At 41.1% G+C, this 25,397-nt stretch overlaps 1 protein-coding gene across 2 annotated transcripts in view; it reads right to left on the reverse strand.

The window, feature by feature from the left end:
- The window catches only part of HEPHL1 (hephaestin like 1), a 172,614-nt gene that overhangs the window by 5,298 nt on the left and 141,919 nt on the right, over positions 1-25,397 (reverse strand). For both annotated transcript variants that reach the window (XM_024731261.1, XM_024731262.1), the window contains 7 exons: positions 22,125-22,337; positions 19,102-19,315; positions 13,185-13,324; positions 10,843-10,983; positions 7,049-7,155; positions 3,573-3,795; positions 1,989-2,128 (listed from right to left, as the gene is read on the reverse strand). In XM_024731261.1, coding sequence (XP_024587029.1) covers positions 1,989-2,128; positions 3,573-3,795; positions 7,049-7,155; positions 10,843-10,983; positions 13,185-13,324; positions 19,102-19,315; positions 22,125-22,337 — 1,178 coding nt within the window. The remainder of the gene's footprint in view (positions 1-1,988; positions 2,129-3,572; positions 3,796-7,048; positions 7,156-10,842; positions 10,984-13,184; positions 13,325-19,101; positions 19,316-22,124; positions 22,338-25,397) is intronic.

Below are 25,397 nucleotides of genomic sequence, written 5' to 3' on the forward strand. Positions count from 1 at the left end.
AGCATGATCCATGAAAGAAAAAAATGATAATTTGGACTATATCAAAATTAAGGATTTCTGCTCTTTGATAGATAATGTTAAGGGAATGAAAAGATAAGCCACAGACTAGGAGCAAATATTTACAGATCATATAGATAGAAAGGATTTGTATCCAGAATATATACAGCCCTCAAACTCACCAATAAGGAAACAAACAATCCAATTTAAAAATGGGCATAAAATTTGGACATCTCACCAAAGATTTACAGATGGCAGATGGTAGAAAAGATAATCAGTATCATAGCCATTAGGAAAATTCAAATAAAAAATGAGATACCAGAATATACTTAAATGAAAACTTATGTTCCCACAAAAGCATGTACACAAAGGTTTATAATGACTTTATTTTTAGTAACCCCAAACTGGAAACAACCCAAATGTCCCTCAGTGGGGGAACGGATAAACAAACTGCAATACATCCATACAATGGAATATTGCTCAAAGATCGAATGGCAAAAGTTGCCGTTACAACAAGGTGGATGCAATTCAAATGCCAATACAAAATGAAACGAGCCAGATTCATAATGCTACAGACTGCATGATTTCATTTGTATGACATTTCAGAAAAGGCAAAACTATAGAGACAAAAAATAGTTCAGTGGTTGCCAGGGGTTAAACATAGGGAAGTAGACGACTCTAGAGGGTGCAAAGGGGACATTTTAGGGGGTTGGTAGAGGTGTTCCGTACCTTGATTAGTGTTGGTTACACCACTGTATGTGTTTATCACAACAGAACTGTATGCTAAATAGCGTGCATTTTACTCAGTGTAAACTATAGCCTAATTTAAAATATTTGTGTATGTATATAAAATAATTTTTATATGTATGTAAAATAATTGTATGATTTTATAAATTTTATGTATTTTTAATATAATTTTTAAAATGTGGATTGAAAAAGCCAAGTTCTGAAAAGCAGCATAGCCATTTAATATGTGAAACTAAAATCATTGTAGGTGAGTACTTGGTATCTTAAACTGTGTTGAATGAATATACAGAGGGGAGAGGATATTAGATGTTTCATTAGTCGCTGTTCATTCCTGTATAATTGGAAGAGGAGCAGTGCAGGTTTTCCCTGCAGATTAGATGTGATTATTCTTTTCTATTCTACTTCCTTGTAGACTGCACAGCTCTTGAGATGACAGAATATTTGGACCTTATCCCTGAGATTCTGATTCATCAGGTCTGGGGTGGGGCCTGGCAATCTGCTTCTTCAATGGCTCCCCAGGTGATTCAGCACAGCCAGCACCACCCATATGGTGCAGCTTGATGCTCGAAAGGCAGAAAGCCACACATGGTCCAGCCCAGCCCACTAGGGCAAAAATCAAGGTAAAATTTTGGGCCCAAGCCAAAGCTTGAAATATCTCCTTTACTAGAGAGGACTATTCTGTTGGCTAATCACATAGAAAAGAAATGGAAAAAGGGAAGGGAAAGAGAAAAGAAAAAAATAAAAGAGGAAAAGGGACAAAATACTATGGGTACTTTCATATACGATACTCCAGAGTGGTCAGAATTATCCCCATATAACTGATGAGAAAACTCATCTGAAGCTCAGAGGTTTTTTACTGTTGTGGCCTCTCCCGTTGCGGAGCACAGGCTCTGGATGCATGGCCTCAGCGGCCATGGCTCATGGGCCCAGCCGCTCCGCAGCATGTGGGATCTTCCCGGACCGGGGCACGAACCCGTGTCCCCTGCACTGGCAGGCGGACTCTCAACCACTGCGCCACCAGGGAAGCCCTCAGAGGTTTTTTTTTTTTTTTTTTTTACAAGCATAATAAAATATATATTAAGAAATATCTACCAGTGGAAAGACACAATCATATTTTTCTGTTCCATTCTCTAATATTCACTAACACCCCTCACAAGACTTATTGCCAAATAACTCTCTTTTCACAATGGAACTATATTGAATCTGTTAGTAAGTCTTCCTCAAAACACTTTTCTTATACTTACCTTGAAAAGAAAACTCTCAGCATGATAATGAATGGTGTGTATGTCCACTTCACTTCCTATTCCTAATAGATACCAGTTTGTCATTGTATTTTCATTCATGATGAGGCCATGGAGATTCCCAAAAATCTTTCCATTAATAGCTAAGAATGTAAAAAGAGAACAGCCTTTGATTAGTGATGATTACTTAATCTAGTTCTAGAGATGATTCAAGAAGATCTTTAGGTCACCAATATTTTCGTCTGCCTGGTAAACATGTAATAATCTCACTCACACTTGCCAATGTCCCCACCATCTAAGACCCTAAATTCAGAGTACTAAGAAATCCCTATAAAAGATAGCCAGAAAAGAGAAATAGTAGTTTGTTTTTAAAAGCTATCTCTTGGGCTTCCCTGGTGGTGCAGTGGTTGAGAGTCCGCCTGCCGATGCAGGGGACATGGGTTCATGTCCCGGTCCGGGAAGATCCCACATGCCGCGGAGCGGCTGGGCCCGTGAGCCACGGCCGCTGAGCCTGCGCGTCCGGAGCCTGTGCTCCGCAACGGGAGAGGCCACAACAGTGAGAGGCCCGTCTACAGCAAAAAAAAAAAAAGCTATCTCTTGGGTAGCAGTACATGTTGGCTGGAACATGCCAAATAGGCATATTCCCTTTATGGGGTGGATTACCGCCTCATGTGTGAGGTCGCCAGATTTATACCGTTCTACAGTTGAGTGGACAAAAGCCAGAGAATTAAGTTTATATAAATCAAAACTGAAGCAATTAAAAGGTATTTACTTAATATTTCACTTTCTGAGAACTAGTTTGGGGCAAGTTCCTAAACCTGGCTGAATCTCCAAAAAAAGGAAAACTTCACATGGGCTGAACCCATGATCTGACAATTACTAAAGCAAGCTCAAGTTGGGCTGACATGGTGGGGACTTTCACTCCCCCGCTTTCTACTAACTTTTTATTCTTTACATCATGACACAACCAAATGAGTTAAAGAGAGCGCCTACTAAGAAACTTTTGGGAGAGGGAGGCAAAATTGTAGGGGAAAGAGTAGCTGAATCAGAGATCAGGCTACTATATTCTAATCAATGTTAGCAATTAACTAGCTTTGTTATCTTGGGCAAGAAGAGAGAGGATAGGTATGTCAATTAGAACACATTACTTACACTTAAAAAAAAAGAAGTACCTTAAATTTCAAAGAATTAAATAACATAGACACATTAAAACAGAAATTTGATGATGGTGTTTCATGTTCCAGAGACAGTTAAACCAGCCCCTCAAATTTGATCAACTAGAAGTTATCCTGTATTCTTACAGAAATATACCAATAAGTGGTAATTCATTTCCTAGGAATTACTTTACAGTCTGATAGTTTAGGGATCCCAGCATTCGGAGATACAGCTCCCTAAACAGTTGGTCCAAAACCTCATTGGATCTTGCGGGCAGCCAATCAATGGCTTGTCTGGTTCCCTCTGAAGGAAGGCTTTAGAGGACTTTCTTCAGTCCAGGTGCCCCTGGGAATAAAGAAGGGCTCAGAGAGGGAGGCTGGGACCTTCCACAGATTTCTATGAGATTGTCTCCTTTTTAAACCTGTGATATACCATGCATTTTGTTGCTCTCCTCAAAATCATCAGAGGGTTTAAAATCTCGTGGATCTTTATTAAGATACTTCTTAATATTGTCATCCAGATACCAGGATTCATTCTCATTAAATACCAAAAACAAGAGAACAAATTCAGAGTCAATGTCGCTTCTTCTTCCCTTTTCATTCAACACTCCTTCCCTGCATGTAATCAGAGGACCCATCAAACCACTATAGGTATCCTGAAAGAAAAACAAACTGAATTAGAAGAGCCTTTGAATAATTTAATAACACTGATTAATTGCTTGTAAGAAAGTAATTGTAAAAATACTAAAAGACTATTGACCAAGGAATAAGTACTAAGAAATCCTGAAGAATAGGGTGATCTTTGTGAAAATTTAGGACTATTTCTAAAAATTTGCTAACAGTGAGTGCTTTTTTTTTTTTTTTTAGCGGTACGCAGGCCTCTCCCTGTTGTGGCCTCTCCCATTGTGGAGCACAGGCTCCAGACGCGCAGGCTCAGTGGCCATGGCTCACGGGCCCAGCCGCTCCGTGGCATGTGGGATCTTCCCGGACCAGGGCACGAACCTGTGTCCCCTGCATCAGCAGGCAGACTCTCAACCACTGCACCACCAGGGAAGCCCAAGAGTGAGCTTTGTGAGGGCTGAGGCTGTGTCCTTCACTCATAGCTGAGTCTCCAGAGCAGAGCCCAGTGTCTACTACATAGAAGGTGTTAAATAAATATTTGTTGAATAAACAAATGCTTACTTCTATTTTCCTGTGTGCTTTTCAAGTGAGACTGTATTTTTTTATAGAAGTGTAGTTCATTTACAATGTTGTGTTAGTTTCAGGTGTACAGCATAGTGATTCAGTTATGCATATATACATATATATATATAAATATATAATATTCTTTTTCAGATTTTTTCCATTATAGGTTATTACAAGATGTTGAATATAGTTCTCTGTGCTATACATTAGGTGCTTGTTTATCTATTTTATATGTAGTGTGTATCTGTTAATCCCAAACTCCTAATTTATCCCCCACCCCCGCTTTCCTCTTCGGTAACCATAAGTTTGTTTGCTATGTCTGTGAGTCTATTTCTGTTTTGTAAATATGTTCATTTGTATCATTTTTTTAGATTCCACATACAAGTGATATCGTATGATATTTGTCTTTGTCTGTCTGGCTTACTTCACTTAGTATGATCATCTCTAGTTCCACCCATGTTGCTGCAAATGATGTTATTTCATTCTTTTTAATTACTGAGTAATATTCCATTGTGTGTGTGTGTGTGTGTGTGTGTGTGTGTGTGTGTGTGTGTGTGTGTGTGTGTATACCACATCTTCTTTATCCATTCATCTGTTGATAGACATTTAGGTAGTTTCCATGTCTTTCTTGGCTATTGTAAATAGTGCTGCTATGAACATTGGGGTGCATGTATCTTTTTGAATTAGAGTTTTCATCTTTTCTGGATATATACCCAATAGTGGGATTGCTGGGTCATATGGTAACTGTATTTTTAGTTTTTTAAGGAACCTCCATACTGTTCTCCATAGCGGCTGCACCAATTCACATTCCCACCAACAGTGTAGGAGGGTTCCCTTTTCTCCGCACCCACTCCAGCATTTATTATCTGCAGACTTTTTGATGATGGCCATTTTGACTGGTGTGAGATGAAACCCAAGTAAGACTATATTTATAGGTATGTAGAGATGCTTATATTCCACATCGTATGGGTAAAAGTTAGCTGGATGATTTAGGAATTGATATGAGCCCATGCGTGACTTCCATGTCAAGTTACTCAGCCCTGAGCTTTCTTTTGATGGAAAACTCCCACATTTTCAACTGCCTATTAGCTATTCTACCTGGATGTGCCTCTTGCAACAATTCAATCTGCTAAGCATTTCTAAAGTGAATTTTAGTATTTCCCTCAAACCATTTCCTTCTCCTGAATTCTCTATTTCTGCTAATGATATTCCTTGTCATTTAGTTCAGGAAACTTGATTTCAGTGTTTACTTCCTCCATCTTCCTCACTCCATCCCATCTCATTTGCTATCAAATCTTACATTTCTTTTCCCTTCACAATGCCTCTCCATTCTGTGACTTCCTTTCCATTCTATCTGCCATCCTTCTAGTGTAGGATGTTAATACCTCACCCTGGACTAGAAATTGGCTCCTCTCTGGTCTCTGCTCTCTGCACCTCCAGTGCATCCTGTTGACAACCATCAGATTAATGTCATCACTCCCATATCTAGAGGTCTTCAGTGGCTTTCCAGTGATGGTCCTACTGAATAAAAGACTAATCCTTGACAGGTCCTGAAGCCCCTCATGTGCTCTCCCAGTGGACTTCTCTAGCTTATGCTCCCTTGCTGCTTTCCTTTTCTACCCTAGATGATAGCCGCACGGGACTCTCAACATTTCCCAAACACACCTTCTACTTCCCTATTTTTAGCTTGACTCATCATGTTCTCTCTTCCTAGACTCTCTTCCCAATGCCTCCTCTATAGCCCTGCACTCCTATAAAACTCACCAGATTCAGAGTTGTAATATCATTATGGGTGTGCTCACGTATTATTTTCCCCGAAGATGATAAGTTCCTTCGAGACAAGAATATTTGCAGCCCTCATAGTACCTGGTGGGGTCATTTGCGCATCACAAGGGCTCAATAAATATTTGTTGGGATGCACAAAGGAATCAACAAATAAATGTGGGTTTCCCATAATTCTAATATGTAAGTTTCTTTTTCAAGGGTCTGGTATGTTTGAACTCTTGTGCTCTCCAATACAACTCAAGGACATTAATGCAGCCATCTAATATTTAAAATGAAGGCTAAGATAATCCCTCACTTTTTAAAATAATGGGCAATGTTTACATTTTATATCAGATATGACCTTAATTTGGACTTCGATTTATGAAATGTAATTCTAGACTAGTTGTTTTATATACACATACCTGGCTCAAGTTCAATATTGAATCTTTGCCTTTAATGTCTAAGTAAAGTTAGCCTATTTATCATTCAAATATTTTGTAGTTTCAGTTACCAAGTTTACTTGGAGTGTGTTTTCTTTTCTGAGCCCTTTTTCACACATCAAAAACCATGGTATAAATTAAATTTTAAAATATATATTTATTTATGTTATCTATTTTACATATCCACTCTTGCTTCAAACTACCTTGTAAGTTCTAAATTTGGTAATTGAAACATTGAGATTTTATTTTTTTCCCGTATACTTTAGATCAAGTGTCAGCAAACTTTGTTTTTGTAAAGCACCAGGTAGCAAGTATTTTTTACTGTGTGACCCATACCATTTCCATCACAACTACTCAACTTCATCATCAATAATGCAAACAAACAGGTATGGCCATAGTTTGAGACCCCTGCTCTAAACCAATACATCTCTTCACATATACCCACCATAGTTGTGATAACTTGAAGAGTCAGCTTAAAGCCACATCACTTTGAGCATTTTGGTGGCTCTCTCCACCTTACCTTCACAAAGTTTACTGTTGAATAGTAAACCCATGGAATACAATTTGGGTCAGATGGCCCTGGACCGGACCTTTTAGGGACATTCCATCTGTATGTTTTTATTTCTCCTGAAACAAATGAGAAGAAATAGAAAACATTTTTGTTCATGTTACCTCTGTTCCAGACAATTTACCTGAAGAAATACAAGCAGATTCTTCGTATATTTTGGTTAAAGTTTATTGCTGAGTAGAATTGCCCATTCATTAGAAATGTTCCCATTAAATTCACATCTTGATTTTATGCAGGTTCAAAATGATAGATTTTCATTTCAGACTATAGCCTTCCATCTTAGTTTGCCTTTTCTATTATCAACTGATGTTTATTCAGGAAATGAAGACTTATTTTACACCTCAATGGTTTTTTTCCTCAAATTTTGTATATTTTTCCTAAGAGTTATGCTTGAGCATGCTTGAGTTACTGTGGGCCTCAGCCTTGGCTTCTTGTGGAATCAGCAGGGAGCTTTGTAAACTCTCACTGCTCAGGCCTCATCCCAAACCAATGAAATTAGAGTATCTGGGATCTGGTACTAGGGTACCAGTATATTCCTTAAGCTTCTCAGGTGATTCTAATGTGCAGGCAGGTGAGATCTAGTTGGAACCAGAGAGAATCAGAGAGGCCTAGTTTCAAATCCCAACCCTAATGACTTGTTTTCACTCAACCTTGACAAGCTACTTAATCTCACTGACTTTTAGTTTCCTTATTTGTAAAGTGGATTAGTTATCCCAGTTTTCAAATTGTTGTGAGGATTAAATGAAATAAAATACCTAGAATAGTGCCTCACATTGAAGGCAGTCAATAATTGCGAATTTGTATGTATACTAATGACAAATACATGCACTCCCTCTTGTCAGGCCCCATATCTGTGCATCCCCTGGGGCTGACCCAGAGCCTTGCAAAGGAGTCATAAATATATTCATGAATTATCAAGATAATCACATTGTAAAAGGCTCATTTAAATTGTTATCTCCTTTTGAACTGTGTCCCTTCCCCAGCCTATCAGGACAAGCAACCTACAGCTGAATGTGAGTCACAAAGCAAAACAACAGTAATGCTTACATGAAACTTTGCTCCAGGTTTGCTCATGTACCAGTTGGTTAGCGATATAATTTTAGGTCTAGTTTCCATGATTTTCATTGTAGCCCCTATGCCTTGGTAATCACAAGATAAACAACTGATATTTAGCTTTCTAAATGCAAGTGACTACAGGGGTGGTGTTAAAGTTGGAACAATCCATCGTCTACCCCAGCTGGGAGCCCAGTTCTCAACAAAAAGAGGATGCTAAGTAAATGTTTGTTGAGTGATTTAATAAAAAGGAGAAGAAGAAGAAGAAGAGGAAGGTGGAGAAGAAGGAGGAGAGGAAGAGGAAGAAGAAGGAGGAGAAGAAGAAAGAGAAGGAGAAGAAGGAGGAGGAGGAAAGGAGAAGGGGAAAGGGAGGAGGAGGAGAAAGTGGGGGGAGAGGAGGGAGGGGGAGGAGGAGGAGAAGAAGAACAAGAAGAAGAAGAAGAAGAAGGAGGAGGAGGAGGAAGAGGAGGAAGAGGAGAAGGAGAAGAAGGAGGAGGAGGAGGAGGAGGAGGAGAAGAAGAGGACGAAGAAGAAAAGGAAGAGGAAGAGGAGGAAGAGGAAGAAGAAGAAGAAGAAGGAGAAGGAGGAGAAGAAGAAGAAGAAGGAGAAGAAGAAGAAGGACGGGGAGGAGGAGGAGGAGGAGAAAACTGATAGGGGCTTACTTTTCTTAAAATGCTAGTTTGCTCTCTTCATCGCATGCATGCCCTGATTAAACTTTCTTCTCCAAGTTGCCTGGACTTCCTGCACAAAGTTAGTTTATTGCTCCTACATCTAACCTCTGGGTTCTTCCAAATCTTTCTGCCTTATTAGAGACCCTTGTGGGGACTGAATCCCTCTGAGTTCCAGTAAAAATAATAGTAATAATTTCTCCTTTGCCATGCTCTAAACATTTTTCTCCCTACTCTCATAACCCTCACATCTAGGACTCTTGGAAGGCCAGTCAGCATAGAGAAGTTGTGTCCCTTGCCACTCCTCACCACCAGGGCACAACAGCCTGGGAGGGGTCACACCAGCTTGCCCACAGCCCTACCAGAGCTCCGCACTCCCCATGGCTAATAGGCACCTTTCTTCCTCCTTCTAGAGTTGCTTTCAACCATCAAAAATAAATATATTTAATAGCTTTTTTGATCCATTTTAAATCATTTCCCTCTTCATCAAAGCAAGACACATCCATTATAGAAAACCTAGAAGGTATAAAAAATGTGAGGAAATAGAAAAGATGATCACTCTGCTGTTTAAAATACCACCACAAAGATAAAACCATTATTAACATTTTGGCTTATTTCCCTTCTGGTCTTTCTTCTATGTTTGTATTTTGCTTAACAAGTCTTTCCCATGTTATTAAAACTTTCTTAAATGTCATTTAATGATTGTACAATGGTCCATTCTAAGAATATTCCAAAATTGACTATCTCTCTGTAGATAGACATTTAGATGTTCATGAGAAGTTTCTTGAAGCAACTTCTGATATTGGGAGTAGGGAGTGGCAGAAGTTGGAATAGTAGCCAATAACCATTTTCCTTCCCACAACCCAACCTTGAATAGATACCTTACTAACTTTTTCTAGTGATGCATTAGATTGTTTTCTTTTCTTTATACCTATTTAAATTTTTTTAAATTTATATGACCTTTATTGCAATTATATAGCATTATTATAATGCTATTATGTATTCATCAGAGGTAAAATGGAATATAACTCCCCTGTAATTATACCTATGATTGCTATCAATTTCATAACTGAAGGTCACAGGGGCTCTTGACATTTATCACAAGCACACTTTAACTGTGTAAATATTATGGAAGCTCCTTAAATTGTGAGCTCCTCTCTCCCTTCAATGCATCTTTTAAAAGCCAGTTGGAGTTCTATCTCCTTTATAAAGACTTCCCTAATTGTTCCTAATTAGACAATCAGTCTTCACGGGTTTTCCTTCTCTGAAATGTTATCAACACTCTCAGATATATTCTTGAAATTCTTCACCACTTAGAAGTTCATCTTGCGTAATCTGCACTCTTGCTGAAATGATTCATCTTTTTTTCTTTCAAACTCATTTTAAGCATCTTGAGAGAAATGTGTGGTTAAGAGCCCAGGTCCTGAAGTCAAACAAACTGAGTTCCGCTGTTACTAACGTCTGACCTGGTTAAGTTCTTTACTCCTCTTTGCTTCAGTCACCTGTTAAATGGGCATAACTACCATACTTCATCAATTGCAGGATGCACATTTTTCACAATTTAGCACATCCGATGTCAGGATGTATCTTTCAATCAGTGGCATGTTAAAGTTTAATTGGCAGCGTGTTTTTTCTTTTCTTTCTTTAGTAACAGATAAAGTAATCATGGCCATTACAATTGATGGTATCAGGTTAAATGAAATATGTTAGTGTCTACCACCCCGGGTTATTTTAAGGATAAATGAGTTTAAAATTTTTTGTTTTAAATGTAAAAGCTGGCACAATGTTAACACTGAATATGTGTTAGCTGTTATGTCTTAATACCCTTTAAGGTTCCTAATGGAGCTGTAGGAACTCCATAAGCGCTTGGTCATTGGATGAATGGTGATTTCATATTGGGGTAATGGTTGGAACACACTGACATTACAATGAGCTCTCCAAAACCCTTCAGAGTTCAGAAAAGATCAGAGAAGAGTTGAGTCTGCAGTATTCATCAGGATGGAGCAGATCTGTGGGGTAAGTTACCTGGCTTTGTGACAGGCACTGGGAGTCCCTTCCCACTCTCCATGTCCTCCACTCCGTGGGCTGAGATGGAGTAGGGCCGATCAGCCTTGTTCATAAATATGATCAGGATGGAGTCGCCCACCTCAGCATGAATCATTGGGCCTAAAGGCAAAACACAGACCTGTGTGCATTGTCGTTGCTCTTTTCAACATTGGTGTAATTTACATGTAGGTAGTATTTGACAAAATAAACGAAGGTTAGGATCGTTATTAGTGTATTTCCTCTAGAAGGAGATATTGGCAGCATTAAATATCACCTCATGTTTGGCGATTGCACCAACCAGGGTTCAGATCCTGCCTCCTTCACTTACTTATTGGAGAGGCCTTGAGCAAGTTAAGTGACCTGAGTCAACTTCCTTATCTGTAACATGAGTTTAATAACACCTTTCTCAGAGGGTTACAGTAAGGACTGAAGCACAGTAAATACTCAAATAAATGCTTAAACTTTTATACTGCTGAGACATACTCTCCAGGAAAAGCTATAGCCACAGGACATGGTGACTTTTTTTGTTTGCTTGTTTTTATTTCAGAAACAAGTGCCCGTTTTGTTATCATTAAGGCATTGGGAACCAAATGACTATGAAAATATAATGTCAATTCAAATTTTTTTAGTTAAAATATATGTATATTTTATATATATAATTCCAAGCATACTAATGATGTAGGATATGGTGACTTTCAGTTGTAATCCCTCTGTGTGTAACCTTTGGTAAGGTTAAAACTACTCATTATCTGGTTAATGGATATAATAGTGAGGATGCAATGAACTGATGTGTATAAAAGGGATTTCTAAGATAACAAAATTAAAACATATGTATTGATTTGTGATCAAGATAGTGATTTCACCAATGCATGTCCAAACGTCCGATGCTGTTTCTCAGTATTTGAATACCTTCATGAGACATGTGTTCTTCAGCACCTCACGTGTACACATTTCTGTTACAAGCAACCAGCCTGAGTGCCAGTGGAAATAGGCCCACACATCTCTGGAGAGGCCTGTACCCACGTTACTGCGGGATGACCCTCACCCGTGACAGGTGCCTCTTGGTGCCCAGAACGTGCCACAAACCCAGTTTGCTCAGCCACACTGACAAAGTATCATACGCAAAGGGGTCTTCACAAGGCATTGCTTGAGAGAGGTGGAAACAGACTTCCATCTTGGAAGCACATCAGACCCGATCTCAGTGGTTCTCAATATGTATTTGCATTCTACATTCACAGGGAGATACACCACGGTTGAGAGTCAGACCACACCCATCCATTCTTCACTGGTTCAAACCATGGTTTTAATTGCTCTTCTGAGAAATGTAGTTGTCTGTCCGTATGAGTGGATGCAGAGTCCACGGATACAGAGGGCCAAGAGCACTAAGCCATTTAATATAAGAGACTTGAGCATCTTGGTACCCATGGAGGTCCTGGAACAAATCTCCTGTGGATACCAAGGGATAACCTTACTGATGAAAGGCCTAAATAAATCTAAAATTTGTTGGACTATTATTATCTTCAGAAGAAATACTTAGTATGAATCAGAAAGTGTCTGAAAAGCACTCTTTTAATGATAAATCTAGGCGTGTTTTTAAGCAGTAGTTTGGGGTAGAGTTACAGATGGGACATGTGCATACATATATTAAGATCACTATTTATGTATACACGACCACGTAAATGGCACACGCCTTGCTGGATTGGTGAGAGGGAGCAGATGCTTTCTGATTTACCGCCTGGTGGGTCACAGGGAACAGTAATGACCAGAGGCGGGCCTGTCCTGTGCCCTTTGCAGCTTCAGGAATGCAGACCTCTCCCTGAGCTGCAGAAAATGAATAGATGGGCCTCCCGCTCCACTGGCTGAAGTGCTGCTGCGCTTGCCTCTGATGAAGTCGCTGGTTTGTGTCATTTTACTGAGCAAACCAAACGGGGCTTTTTGGGGGGGGGGTGCGGCACAGCCCCCTCCGCAAGATCAGCACCCTTTCTTCAGAGATCTGTCCACACACAGGGCTCAAAAGAAGGAATGTTCCCATGGGAGATTACTCATTTGGTATGACAAGCAAGCTTGGGAGCTGATGTTAATAGATGGTGAAGATGGATGGGCTGTTTCATAATTTATGAGTCTAGTAATCTCATGGTGCCTTATTTTAATAATAACACACATTACAGCCTTACTATTTATATAAGTTGACTTGTACTTTTAAAAATGGAGACGGATTTCTAAAAGTCCTCTAGATTAGCCCTCTTGTGTGTGTGCGTGTGCGTGTGCGTGTGTGTGTGTGTGTGTGTGCCGGCAGTGCACGGCTGCGATCTGTGCCATACCCAGGAGTGCCAAGTGTTCCTCTTGTGGCGGTTGGGCTTTGAGCTCCACAAATTCTCCATTGGTGTATTCCCTGTAAACCACTTTCTTGTACTGAGAGCCAATCCAGTTTTCAGTGTGGTTCATAAATATATGTCCATGTCTGCAAATCGGAAGCAACAGGAATTAAAGTTGTTAGAGGGTAAGAAAATCCTCGAGTGCTTCTGCATGATTCGGGGGTGCACTGGAACAGTGCTTCCCAAATCTGGCAGCAATCAGGATCTCTGTGGGGAGCTGGTTTTTTGCATCAGGCTCTCGGGGAGTGGGACCAGGATTCTGCATTTGAAAGCATCTCTGGGTGCTCAGATGTGGGCAGTCCGGCACTGGACTATGGTCCACTCTTGGGAACCATTGCTCTAAAGCCCTACTGACACTCAATCCCTGACCAGCTTTAGTTAGAGACTCGTAAGAGCCCTTTGAGGTTGCACTTCTCTTCTTGGAACTAACTAACCTCACACACCTGCTCACCCATGCACATACACACACATTCTACCACCCTGCATTCCTCCAGATTTTCTAGGTATCATTCTGTCCCTTGTTATGCTTTTCCATTTTAAAGAGCTCAAGAAAGTCTGTGGGCTGTGTATTGTGCATACATATACAAATATATACACGTTGCACGGCTTGCAGGATCTTAGTTCCCTGATCAGGGATTGAACCTGGACCCCGACTGTGAGAGTGCAAAGTCCTAATCGCTGGACTGTCAGGGAATTCCCTCAATACAGATACAGTTGATTCTTGTTATTCACAGTAGTTATGTTCTAGAGAGTCACCCCAAACACTGAATTAACAAATACTGAACCACTTTTCCTAGGGAAAACGCCGGGTTAGGTCCCTTCGAACCTCGGGTCACAATATTTTCATCAACAGATCAATATAGAACCTTGTTTGTTGTGTGTTTCTGTTTAAAGACATCTTATGCAATAGATATTGCTGATCCATAAATACTGAACTCATGGCCAACAGTACTATGACTCATGCCTGAATGAAGTTTATCTAGCACCTGATATGTATTTACTCTGTAAGGGCACATTACAGCCTTCCCGTGCTAAGGGACCCTAGACAGCACTTCAGCCCCAAGCTGGGGGAGCCATTTTAAACAGCTAAATCACCAACAAAAAGCACAAAGAAGAAAAAAGAAAGTGGCACTAAATAGATGACCAAGAGGACACTTGTTTCTGTAGGAGAGCTGAAACAAGAAGGCAGAAGGATGCATTGTTGGTTTGACCTCTGCTGGGAATGTGAACATCAAGGGACATACATTTTTTACTGATTTATTCATATCTGCAAGTGACCACAAAAGCACCACAAGAATTGACTTGGGGGTTACAGATAAATTTCAGCGAGTAGGCAAATTCACACACATGGAATCTGCAAATAATGAGGATCAACTATATATTTTATCTAGCACCAAGCTAGATCATCACAGAAGATAGAAACAAATCTATTGACTTTATCTCCAAATATAGTGTGTCTCATATGCTTCCATTTCCCTACTATTAAACTGCCGACACTCTAAGCCACCTACCTAATCTAATCACTTACCTGTATTAACTGGAATTGTTCCTAACCATGTTCTCTGCCTCCAGTGCTCCTTTCCTCTCTCTATTCTCTACTCCAGGGGTCCCCAACCCCTGGGCCACAGACCGGTACGGTACTGGTCCGCGACCTGTTAGGAACCGGGCCACAGAGCAGGAGGTGAGCGGCAGGCGAGCAAGCGAAGCTTCATCCGCTGCTTCCCATCGCTCCCCATCGCTTGCGTTACTGCCTGAACTATCCACCCCCCTTCCCCCTTCCGTGGAAAAATTATCTTCCACGAAACCGGTCCTTGGTGCCGAAAAGGTTGGGGACCGCTGCTCCACATTGCAGCCGCAAATTTGAGCATGTTGGTCGGTCCTCGTGGAAAAGCTTTTTAAGGCTTCCCACTGGCAGACTCCTCGATTTAGCTCTCATACCATTTCCCTACCTGCCTCTGCCAACCTCCCAAACCTGGTTTCCTATCATTGCCCCCCCCCACATGCCCTATGCTCATGCCATTCTAAACATTCACCCTCTTGAGCTCCACATGCCCTCCACTCCTCCAGGCATCCACTTGCTGCCTTCCTGTGCTGAGAGCACACTTCCACCTCTTCAACTGACCCTCTCTTCGTGTCCCAGCTCAAAGACTACTTCTTCCCAGAAGCTTTCCCTGATCACCTACCCTCTCCCCCCCTTTCCCCCAAGATGGGGCTTCCCTCCCCACAGTGACTGCATGACTCAGTGTGCTTGTCCTAGTGTCTGCCCCATGGACCATGAATTCTGTATGAAAAGGACCTTGTGTGCCCTTCTCAGCACTTTGCACGATGCCTAGCACACAGTAGGTAGTTAACAAATGCATGTATATCTTCTACCCACCACTGTGTGCTTTCCAAGAGAAGAGAATTTTTCTTCTACTTTTATTTTTCCAGGAGTCCTAGTAACGTGTGGTGGCGACAAGCACCGACTCTCGGGCCACCTCTGCTGTTTTCCAGTTTCCCTTCTCTGCAAAATGACGTGATGAGAATCCATCTACCTCCCAGGACTGGTGTGAGGATCATATAAGTTAAGACCTGTAAAGCTGTGTCTGTGTCAGACACCTATTAAGAAACACATACGTGCTTGCTCTATCATCTCACTAGGATGTCACATGGGCCAAAGCTGATGGAATGGGTCAAGTGTGTGGCGAGGGTCATATCAGATAGGGTTTGTAAAAGGCCTAGTAAAATGCTTCGCTCATGGGGTGTGCTCAATAGATGGCGAGTCTTTTATATACATATATATAATCTTTATTGGACTATAATTGCTTTACAATGTTGTGTTAGTTTCTGTTGTACAACAAAGTGAATCAGCTATATGTATACATATATCCCCATATCCCCTCCCTCTTGAGCCTCCCTCCCACCCTCCCTATCCCACGGCTCTAGGTGGTCACAAAGCACCGAGCTGATCTCCCTGTGCTATGCTGCTGCTTCCCACTAGCTATCTATTTTACATTTGGTAGTGTATATATGTCCATGCTACTCTCTCACTTCGTCCCAACTTCCCCTTCCCCCCCGTGTCCTTAAGTCCGTTTTCTACGTCCACGTCTTTATTCCTGCCCTGTCACTGGGTTCATCAGTACTGTTATTGTAGATTCCATATATGTGCATTAGCACACGGTATTTGTTTTTCTCTTTCTGACTTATTTCACTCTGTATGACAGCCTCTAGGTAGATGGCGAGTCTCGTCTGGAATCCCAGGTTAGTTAAATTACATGCATCTCAGTCCACAAGCTCAGGAGTGCTAGGTATAACTTTATTTCTCTATAGCAACCTACTCTCTATTTTCAAATTCCTTCTCATTGCACAGACCCTGGCATTGCGCCAATGGTCCCATTTGTTGCCTTTCTGGGAAAGACTTCCAGGTTCCAAGTTGAGGCAGAGGGTCTATGCTGACCAGGACCATAAATGTCTCAGGGAAAACACATACTGAGGGGTAGTCTGAAAACTAGAGGTGTCCTATGATATGGCCTTGGGTCAAACGGCAGAGGCATAGCAACTGGGGTGCAGAGGGGCATTCGTTCCTGGGCTCTGATCTACAGGGGTGCCACAGATTGCCACTGGGATGACTTGGCATTTCATTTCTGTACTGCACTTTTATCTACAGATCTGTTGTATTTTTAATAGGTGAAAATGCTCTCATCTCACTTTGTTTTTATTTATTTATGGGCACAGTCCAGAGTGGCAGGGGCAGGGTGCAGACACATTCAGCACCCTCTGTCTATCTCTCTATGCAGCTTGGGAGACAATCTCAGAAGACCAAAGCTAGCTCTTCCTGCCAGCCCAGAGGGATGGGGCTGAGAACAGAAATTACACTGAGTTTCAAGAAAGTGAATTTCTTACACACTCATGGGCTAAGATTGTACACGTGACAAAATTATTATACGATGATTTCTTCAGTGATGGCAGCCTGTTAATGAAATCATCATTTTATAAAAAGCAAAATTAATATTCATTTCATTTTCTACTGCAGTATCAGTCTTTAACTTGTATTGGCAGCACTGGTTTAGCAGGAGGGGTGTCTGGTTTAGCAAACTGGGTTGGTGAATCATTGAATGAATTTTAAACCGTCCTGTCCTTGAGGCAAATCTTTTAAAAATGGAGAGTCATTGTGTTTCTTCTTTTGTCCATAAGGTGGCACCATTACATTCTTTGCATTAGCCTGAACCCTCAAAACAGGCCAAGTAAGAAGAGAAACAAAACAGGTTAATACTCGGAACAGCTGGGTGTGGGAGAATTGGTGGGGGGGGGCATAACCACAGAGGATTAGTACGAGGGCTGGGGAGGGGAGGGCAAGGGAAGTGTGATAATAAATATCAAAGAGGAACAAGGGTGTGAAAGTCAGCTTGTGTTGAGAAGAGGATTTGTCCTTCAAAAGGTCTATGTTCAACTCCAACTCTAACAGTGACTAGTTGGACCACTTAACTGGGCCGAGTCTCCTCATCCGTATATGGGACAGTGATACCCAAGCAGAGGGTGTTAACTTTGGGGGAAAGGTCTGCAGGTCTGTGCCTGAGATGCTTCTATTCCTTTCCTCCTTGGCTCTACCCGGCGGCCCTGGTGGGCTTAGGGCAGGGGGCTTGCAGCCAGGTGAGGGAAGGGGTCTTGGGCTATGCCCCTTAACCCTTGGGTGTCTGGCATGATACGCCCGTTTTCCTTCTTTTTTTAAATTTATTTATTTTTAAAGTTTTTGGCTGTGTTGGGTCTTCGTTGCTGCACGCGGGCCTTCACTAGTTGTGGTGAGCAGGGGCTACTCTTTGTTGCGGTGTGGTGGCTTCTCTTGTTGCAGAGCGCAGGCCCAGACGTTGTGGCGCATGGGCTTAGCTGCTCCGCAGCATGCGGGATCTTCCAGGACCAGGGCTCGAACCCATGTCCGCTGCATCGGCAGGTGGATTCCCAACCACTGCGCCACCAGGGAAGCCCCGTGCTGTGGTTCTTAATCTAGAATCTGATATTTGAATTATTTGGGGAGCTTTTAAAAATACCAATGCTGGGCTTCCCTGGTGGCGCAGCGGTTGAGAGTCCGCCTGCCGATGCAGGGGACACGGGTTCGTGCCCCAGTCCGGGAAGATCCCACGTGCTGTGGAGTGGCTGGGCCTGTGAGCCATGGTCGCTGAGCCTGCGTGTCCGGAGCCTGTGCTCCGCAATGGGAGAGGCCACAACAGTGAGAGGCCCGCGTACCGCAAAAAAACAAAAACAAAAAACAATGCCTGGGTGTTACCCCAGCATCTCATTGCCTCCGCTCATTCATTGGTGCTTAGCATTGGCCGACAGCGCTGCCCAGGAGGGTCAATCTGGTGGACTTTCTGGGTACCAAGTCATCCAAAGAGACCTGCTTTTCCTGACCCAACTCGGGGATCTCTGCCAATGCCTCCTACGTGCTCCCTGGTTGTCCCCCACGGTCAGCGCTTGGCCAATGGCCCCCGCGGTCCTCAATCTACAGCTGCCCATCCTCTCACCCCAGATCTACGCACCATCTCTGCCTCCCTCTACATCCTTTTGTCCTCCCAGGATCACTGTGAGATGGGCCTCTTTGCCTAAACCCTTTCAGTCCAGACGCTCACTCAAAGCCACATTCGCTGGTCCGACAGCCACCCTTGAAACTAGCCAGCAGATGTGGACCGATACCGCCGCGGGAGCGCCCTTAAAATGACTTCAGACCCTTTCTTGGGACACAGAGGGCAGCTTCCCTAAGCTTTCGTGCCCCTGAGTAAAATCTCTTGTCTGCCAGAACTGGGCAGACAAAACCAGGGCATTTTTAGTTTCCACGTTTGACATGTGCGACCCCAACCGAGAGACTCCGCGGCGGCATCGCCTGTGGTACCTTTCCCATCCTCCGTCCGAGTGCTGCTTTTCAAACTCCCAGTTTTTGTTAGGGGCATAATCCCATTCTACCTCTTCAGCGGCGATGTAAAAGGTTCTTATCATCCCGTACGGCTGTTCAGAAGGGTCCTTGTTGCCGCAGCTGCTGACCTCATATATTTGATTCATGCCTCTCTGGAAGTGGTACAGGGTGGAGCAAAACACCCTGAAGATGCCTGGAAGAGAAATAGCTTGGCGTTGTGTGCGATGCTCGAGAGTTTGATTTTGGTTTGTTAGCAAACCTATGTAATTTATTTCAAAATAACCGATAAGGTGGATTTTTAAAATATCATCTTTATATAGTATTTAAAAATCAGATGCCAAGGGGAATAAATTACTCTGAATATATTTACTTATGGGGAAAAATACCATCTGAAATTCATTTGTCATGGACAAATAAAACTTGCAAAGTTGTTGCCAACAGATGATTTCTCTGGGTCTTCCCTATTGTACACACCTATTAGAAGGTGGTCACTCCTAGAAAATCACTGATAGGTGATGATTATCTTCGCCCCACCCAGTTTAAAAGGAACTCATTATCCATAAGATGAATATTCTAGACAAAATTCAAATTAGGTCACGTTTCTGAAGTCATGACTTTTGCCCTAAAGGTGTTCATAACCTGTAAAGTGCAATACACAAGTAAGGTATTATTATTAAAGCCAAATGTATTTCTTCATTAAGCCCTTGAGCAGAGGATGGTCTTGTTTCCAATGGTAAGTCTACATGATGCCAGATGAAAAGAAAAACCAACAATCATGTCTGACTGAGAACAATATAATTTTTAAGCTGAATTTTGTAGATGCCTTGGCATCAGGTACACATATCTTAACTGAATTCACCATAAAATCATATAAAACCAAATTATTGGAAAGTATCAACTTTCAGTGAAATTATTGGATCAATAAATCTTCCCTTCCTCTAGTAGACTCTGTTCTCAGAGGTGAGAGTGTGGGTCTCGTTAACTACCTACAAAGCACAGAGATAGCTTCTATCATGCTACACATGTCTAAATACTGCCAAGTTGCCCCTTTAGGATGAGCCCAAACCACTGGTTCATGGGGTACCCTAGCACCCCGCGGTGACCGTCATGAGGAAGGGTCTCTATAAAACCAGAGAGAAGAAACCTCGGAAGACAGACATGGCGAGAGCTTCCTCTGCCTATGTGGGTCTCCAGGCAGCTCATTATTGATGTGTTCATCATTCCTTCAACAGATGAGGAATTATCTTCTCTAAGAACAAAAAGGAGCTTAAGGCCTTGATTGTGGTGATGTTTTCACAGATGCATACTTCTCTCCAAACTCATCAATTTACATATATTAAATATACAGCTTTTTGTGTATCAGTCATACATCAATAAAGTGGTTAAAAAAAAAAGATTCAAAGAGAAAACGTTTGACTTGCAACTGACAGGCTCCTCTACCCATGTTTTGGGCACTCCTTTTGGCTTAGAGATATGGGACAGGAATTGGTGAAATAACTAAGCTTTTCAGCAATAACCAATTTATACTCACCACCAAATATAAACTGGAAAACATCGTCATGTAGCTCTTTAGAAGTCTGTAGGGCACATGAGTAAGTAGCCAAAACCCTAAAATTATTCCAGCCATCTCTAGTTTTGAATGCCTCTTTCTATGGGTTAAACCTATTTGGCTGTTTTCCTCCCCTTCCCTCTTTGGTCTTGAAGAGTGCATTAAAAAAAAGATCATTGTTCCCAAGGCATCCCTTGGGATGATTCATAATTGATCAATTATATTAATATAGAAATGTTGAATACTAGAAGTTTACAAGGCAAGGATTATGGAGCTCCTACTCTGAGTCAGTTCTTAGGCAAAAGTTTTGAAGCTCAAACCTCAAGTTCTTAACCAGTGACACGGAGAGGCATCTAAACTGCAGTTCTAGTGTGGAGTAAAGGAGTAAATACCCATTCATAAAGGAGACAGAGCTGGCAAGTACTCATCTTGGGTAGAATATTGGTTTCTTCTTAAGACTAATGAAAAAGTTGGGTTGGAGAAACACGTTGAACACCCGTAGCACTCGCTATTCTTATTTTTCATGAGACAGCATATGCTGCCATATATTGTTCTATATCTTTTATTAAAATGCCCCCGTTATATAATTAGCTTGGGAATCACTAAGAGAAGGGACAGGTACTGGTATTTCAATGGGCTCTCCATGAACTTAAGACCCAATGCAGCTTGCTTTCTGGGTGCCCAAGAGAATGAAAATAGGGAAGTCCCCATCTGGGACTCATCAAGAGACTACCATCAGTCACTAAAGAAGGCAGACAAGTTCATGTCCATAACCTGGAAGCAACCACTGGGTTGCTCATGCCTGGTTGACGCTTCAGAGCAGTAACTAAAATGATGTTTGTGCTTAAAGAGAACAACAACAAAAATTCCTCTTTCTTGGCCTGAATTGTTCATGGATATGAATCAAGAGCATTCTAGGATTTGTGAGGCAAGGTCATTTGGAGTACTCCCACTTCTGCTTTGTGGATGTTATTTTAGACACCTTTCCTTTGTCCTTTACACTATATATTTGAAATAAAATAGTCAGGATTCTCTGATTCTAATCAGGACTATACCTCTTTCTGTACACCCAGAAGTGCCCTAATTCAAACAATTTCTTCTGGGGGAGGGGGAAGGGTAAACTGGGACAAAGTGAGAGAGTGGTATGGACCTTTATATACACTACCAAATGTAAAATAGCTAGCTAGTGGGAAGCAGCTGCATAGCACAGGGAGATCAGCTCGGTGCTTTGTGACCACCTAGAAGGGTGGGACAGGGAGGGTGGGAGGGAGACACAAGAGGGAGGGGATATGGGGATATATGTATATGTAATAGCTGATTCGCTTTGTTATAAAGCAGAAACTAACACACCATTGTAAAGAAATTATACTCCAATAAAGATGTTAAAAAAAAAAAAAGAGTATATGCCTGAAAATAGGAATTTGATCACCTGAGCTGGCCCGGCCAAGTTTACCTGCATGGTCCGGCTGCATGAATGCTGTTGTGGAGACATGGGGAAACAGGGCCAGGGAGTCGCGGTGAGTCCCTCGTAGGTGGATGGTGTTCCCTTGAAAATAAACTCCATGCATGTCAGTGTCGGTGCCCATTCCAATCATATGCCAGGAAACTCTATCCTTTTTGCACATGGTTAGGCCTGGCTGGTTGCCATACATATAGCCGTTAATAGCTAAATGGAAGGAAAAAGATAGCAGAGCCCACTGTAATTTTGTAGATGTACTGAAAACATGTCATCTTAGTGAAAGATTATCAGTGTGTGTAGGGGCAGTGGTGTTCAAGTTCAAACTATTTACAGAAGATCCTTATTATCAGAGAATAAATAGTCCTGGGGAAAAGTCACCTGGTGAATCAAACTTAAATGGAGACTGAAATTAACAATGAATAATGAAAATACGCTAAAACTGTGAATCTGTTCTATTTAATAATGTATACACAGGGCTTTAATTCTAAGAATCAAGAAGAAATAAACCAGGTTGTTTTCTGGAGTAATTTTTTCTGACAAAATTGTTTGATAGTATAATATGATATCCTTCATTTCGCATTTTAGGTTTGCAGATTATAAAGAGTATCACCTTTGCAAAAATATTTACAGACTTCGTTAATTTTCTCGAAGTCTTTTTTAAAGGTCTTGATATGAAAATCATCTTCTCTTGAGGTTCTTATCCTGTCATCTCCCTTGTTAAGTGTCTTTTCCTCAGGAAAATCATCTTCTCTTGAGGTTCTTATCCTGTCATCTCCCTTGTTAAGTGTCTTTTCCTCAGGAAAATCATCTTCTCTTGAGGTTCTTATCCTGTCATCTCCCTTGTTAAGTGTCTTTTCCTCAGTTATTCATTTAATTTTGTCAGATCCTCATTTGCAAATGGCTTTGCATTTGATTCTAGAAGTTATCACACATCTCTTCACTGATTTCACGGATCTTGCATCATTAGAAAAAATTGCAGTTGGTTGACATTATATTTGCATGTCTAGTCCGTGGAGAGGGATTTTGGGGTGGGGGGAAGGGACACTAAGTTATAAGAGGTTGGCCCTTGAGTAAATAATTTGGCCTTATGATAACTTTGATTTCCATTCCCCAATAAAATAACTGACAGAACTTTGAATAATGATCACTTAGATAGGAAAACATTTTGTATCTCCAGAAATGCAAATTGTTTTTCTCTTTTACATCAACCTCAATCCATCAATAGTGGTTACCTGGAGCAGTGCCTTGAGAAGAACTGAGAAAGCACATTCCCACTCTGGGGGATGAATGCCGTGATTGAATAGCACTGAAGGGTGACTGCACCTAATTATGTCTCATGCTTGGTGGCCCTTAGAGAGATATTCCCACTCCCACTCCTTCTAAGGCCCATTCATCATGTACATGAATGATCTGTTACAATCTCATTGTCAAATAAAATTGCTTTTTGTTTCTTTATCTGCAGAATGAGGGGTGCTTGGTAATTTCACTCAAATATCTGGAATTATTAGTAGAAATTCCAAGAAGCCCTGGGGCTGCTGAGAAGAATATCACATTTTCTGAAAAAAATCTTTGATAACGCTCTTGCAAATAAACTAAGTCTTGTCTGTTGAATGTTAAAGAGATATCGTTGTAGATTGTGATGCTAATAATTTAGTCCTTGGCTGGCTGGTAGAGAATCCTCTGTTGCCTTGGAGCTCTAGTTTAAAGCCTCTCTTTCCCGGGAATTCCCTGGTGGTCCACTGGTTAGGACTCGGCGCTCTCACTGCCAAGGGCCCGAGGGCCTGGGTCAGGGAACTAAGATCCCACAAGCCAAACAGCGGGCCCCCCAACCCCCCAAAAAAGCCTCTCTTTCTGGAACATTCATTCAGACATTCAACAAACAGCGTTGAATATAGACTATATAATATGAGCAATGCAAAGCATTGTATGCTATATAAGGCATTTTCTCTTTGGTATTGTTGCCAACTTTCTCCCACTCATGCAAGCAAGACTGGAGACAAAATTTAATTTTAAATTAATGTGAAATTTAAAGTAAAACACGTAATTTTCCTTGAATTTTGCTTGAAAAATGACATATTCTACATGTTCAAAATATACAAATGTATTTCAAATTGCCAAACCAGGATGGGGCTGGATTTGACATGGTCCATTAGACTGTTTTCTGTTTTCTATATACAGGAGTCTCATGATAAATTTCTTTTGCAACCTAGCTTCTCCACTAAGGAATTGTTATGCTTCCTAATTTATAGTTGAGTTTACCTTTTCTATTGGCTACTAGAGAGGTAGGAACTACATTTTGTATTCAGTTATAACAAAATTTTTCATAGAAGATGATATTGAAGGTGCACTATTCCATGCTTTCCATTGGTCCAAGAGGGGACTCTGATGGAACAGAACATCCAGGACCACAGGACTCTGAGCTGGTGCTGTGCATCACTTGGAAACTTGAACTGTTTTTGGACTTCCTTGGGAGAGAGGGAAAGTGCTATTTCATTATTTTCCCATAATGTTTCCCATAATTTTCCCCATAATGTTTAATAAACATTTGTTTACTGTTTCCCAATAAACAGATGTTATGCTTGGTCCTAAGACAAGGCCTGTTATCTCGCCATGCTTGCTTTAAGCACTGAAAAAACTTTTTATTGAAGTATGTTTGATTTACAATATTATACTAGTTTTAGGTGTACAACATAGTGATTCAATATTTTTATACATTATACTACATTTAAAGTTATTACAAAATAATGACAATATTTCCCTGTGTTGTACAATATATCCTTATAGCTTATTTATTTTATTCATAGTAGTTATTTTCTCTTAATCCCATAGCCCTATCTTGCCCTTTCACCCTTCCCTCTCCCCACTAGTAACCCTTAGTTCATTCTCTATGTCTGAGTCTGTTTCTTTTTTTAATATACATTCATTTGTTTTACTTTTTAGATTCCACATATAAGTGAAACATACAGTATTTGTATTTCTCTGTCTGACTTATTTCACTAAGCATAATACTCTCTAGGACCATCCACATAGTAGCAAATGGCAGAATTTCATTCTTTTTTATGGCTGAGTTTTATTTCCATATATATATATATGTGTGTATATACATATATATATGTATATATATATATATACACATATATATATACCATGCCTTTATCCATTTCATCTCTTCATGGACACTTAGGTTGCTTCCATATCTTGGCAAGTGTAAATAATGTTGCTATGAACATTGGAGTGCATGTATCTTTTCTTTTCTTTCTTTTTTTA

The sequence above is a fragment of the Neophocaena asiaeorientalis genome, unplaced genomic scaffold (genome assembly GCF_003031525.2).
Source record: "Neophocaena asiaeorientalis asiaeorientalis breed wild unplaced genomic scaffold, Neophocaena_asiaeorientalis_V1.1 scaffold143, whole genome shotgun sequence".
Taxonomy (NCBI): domain Eukaryota; kingdom Metazoa; phylum Chordata; class Mammalia; order Artiodactyla; family Phocoenidae; genus Neophocaena; species Neophocaena asiaeorientalis.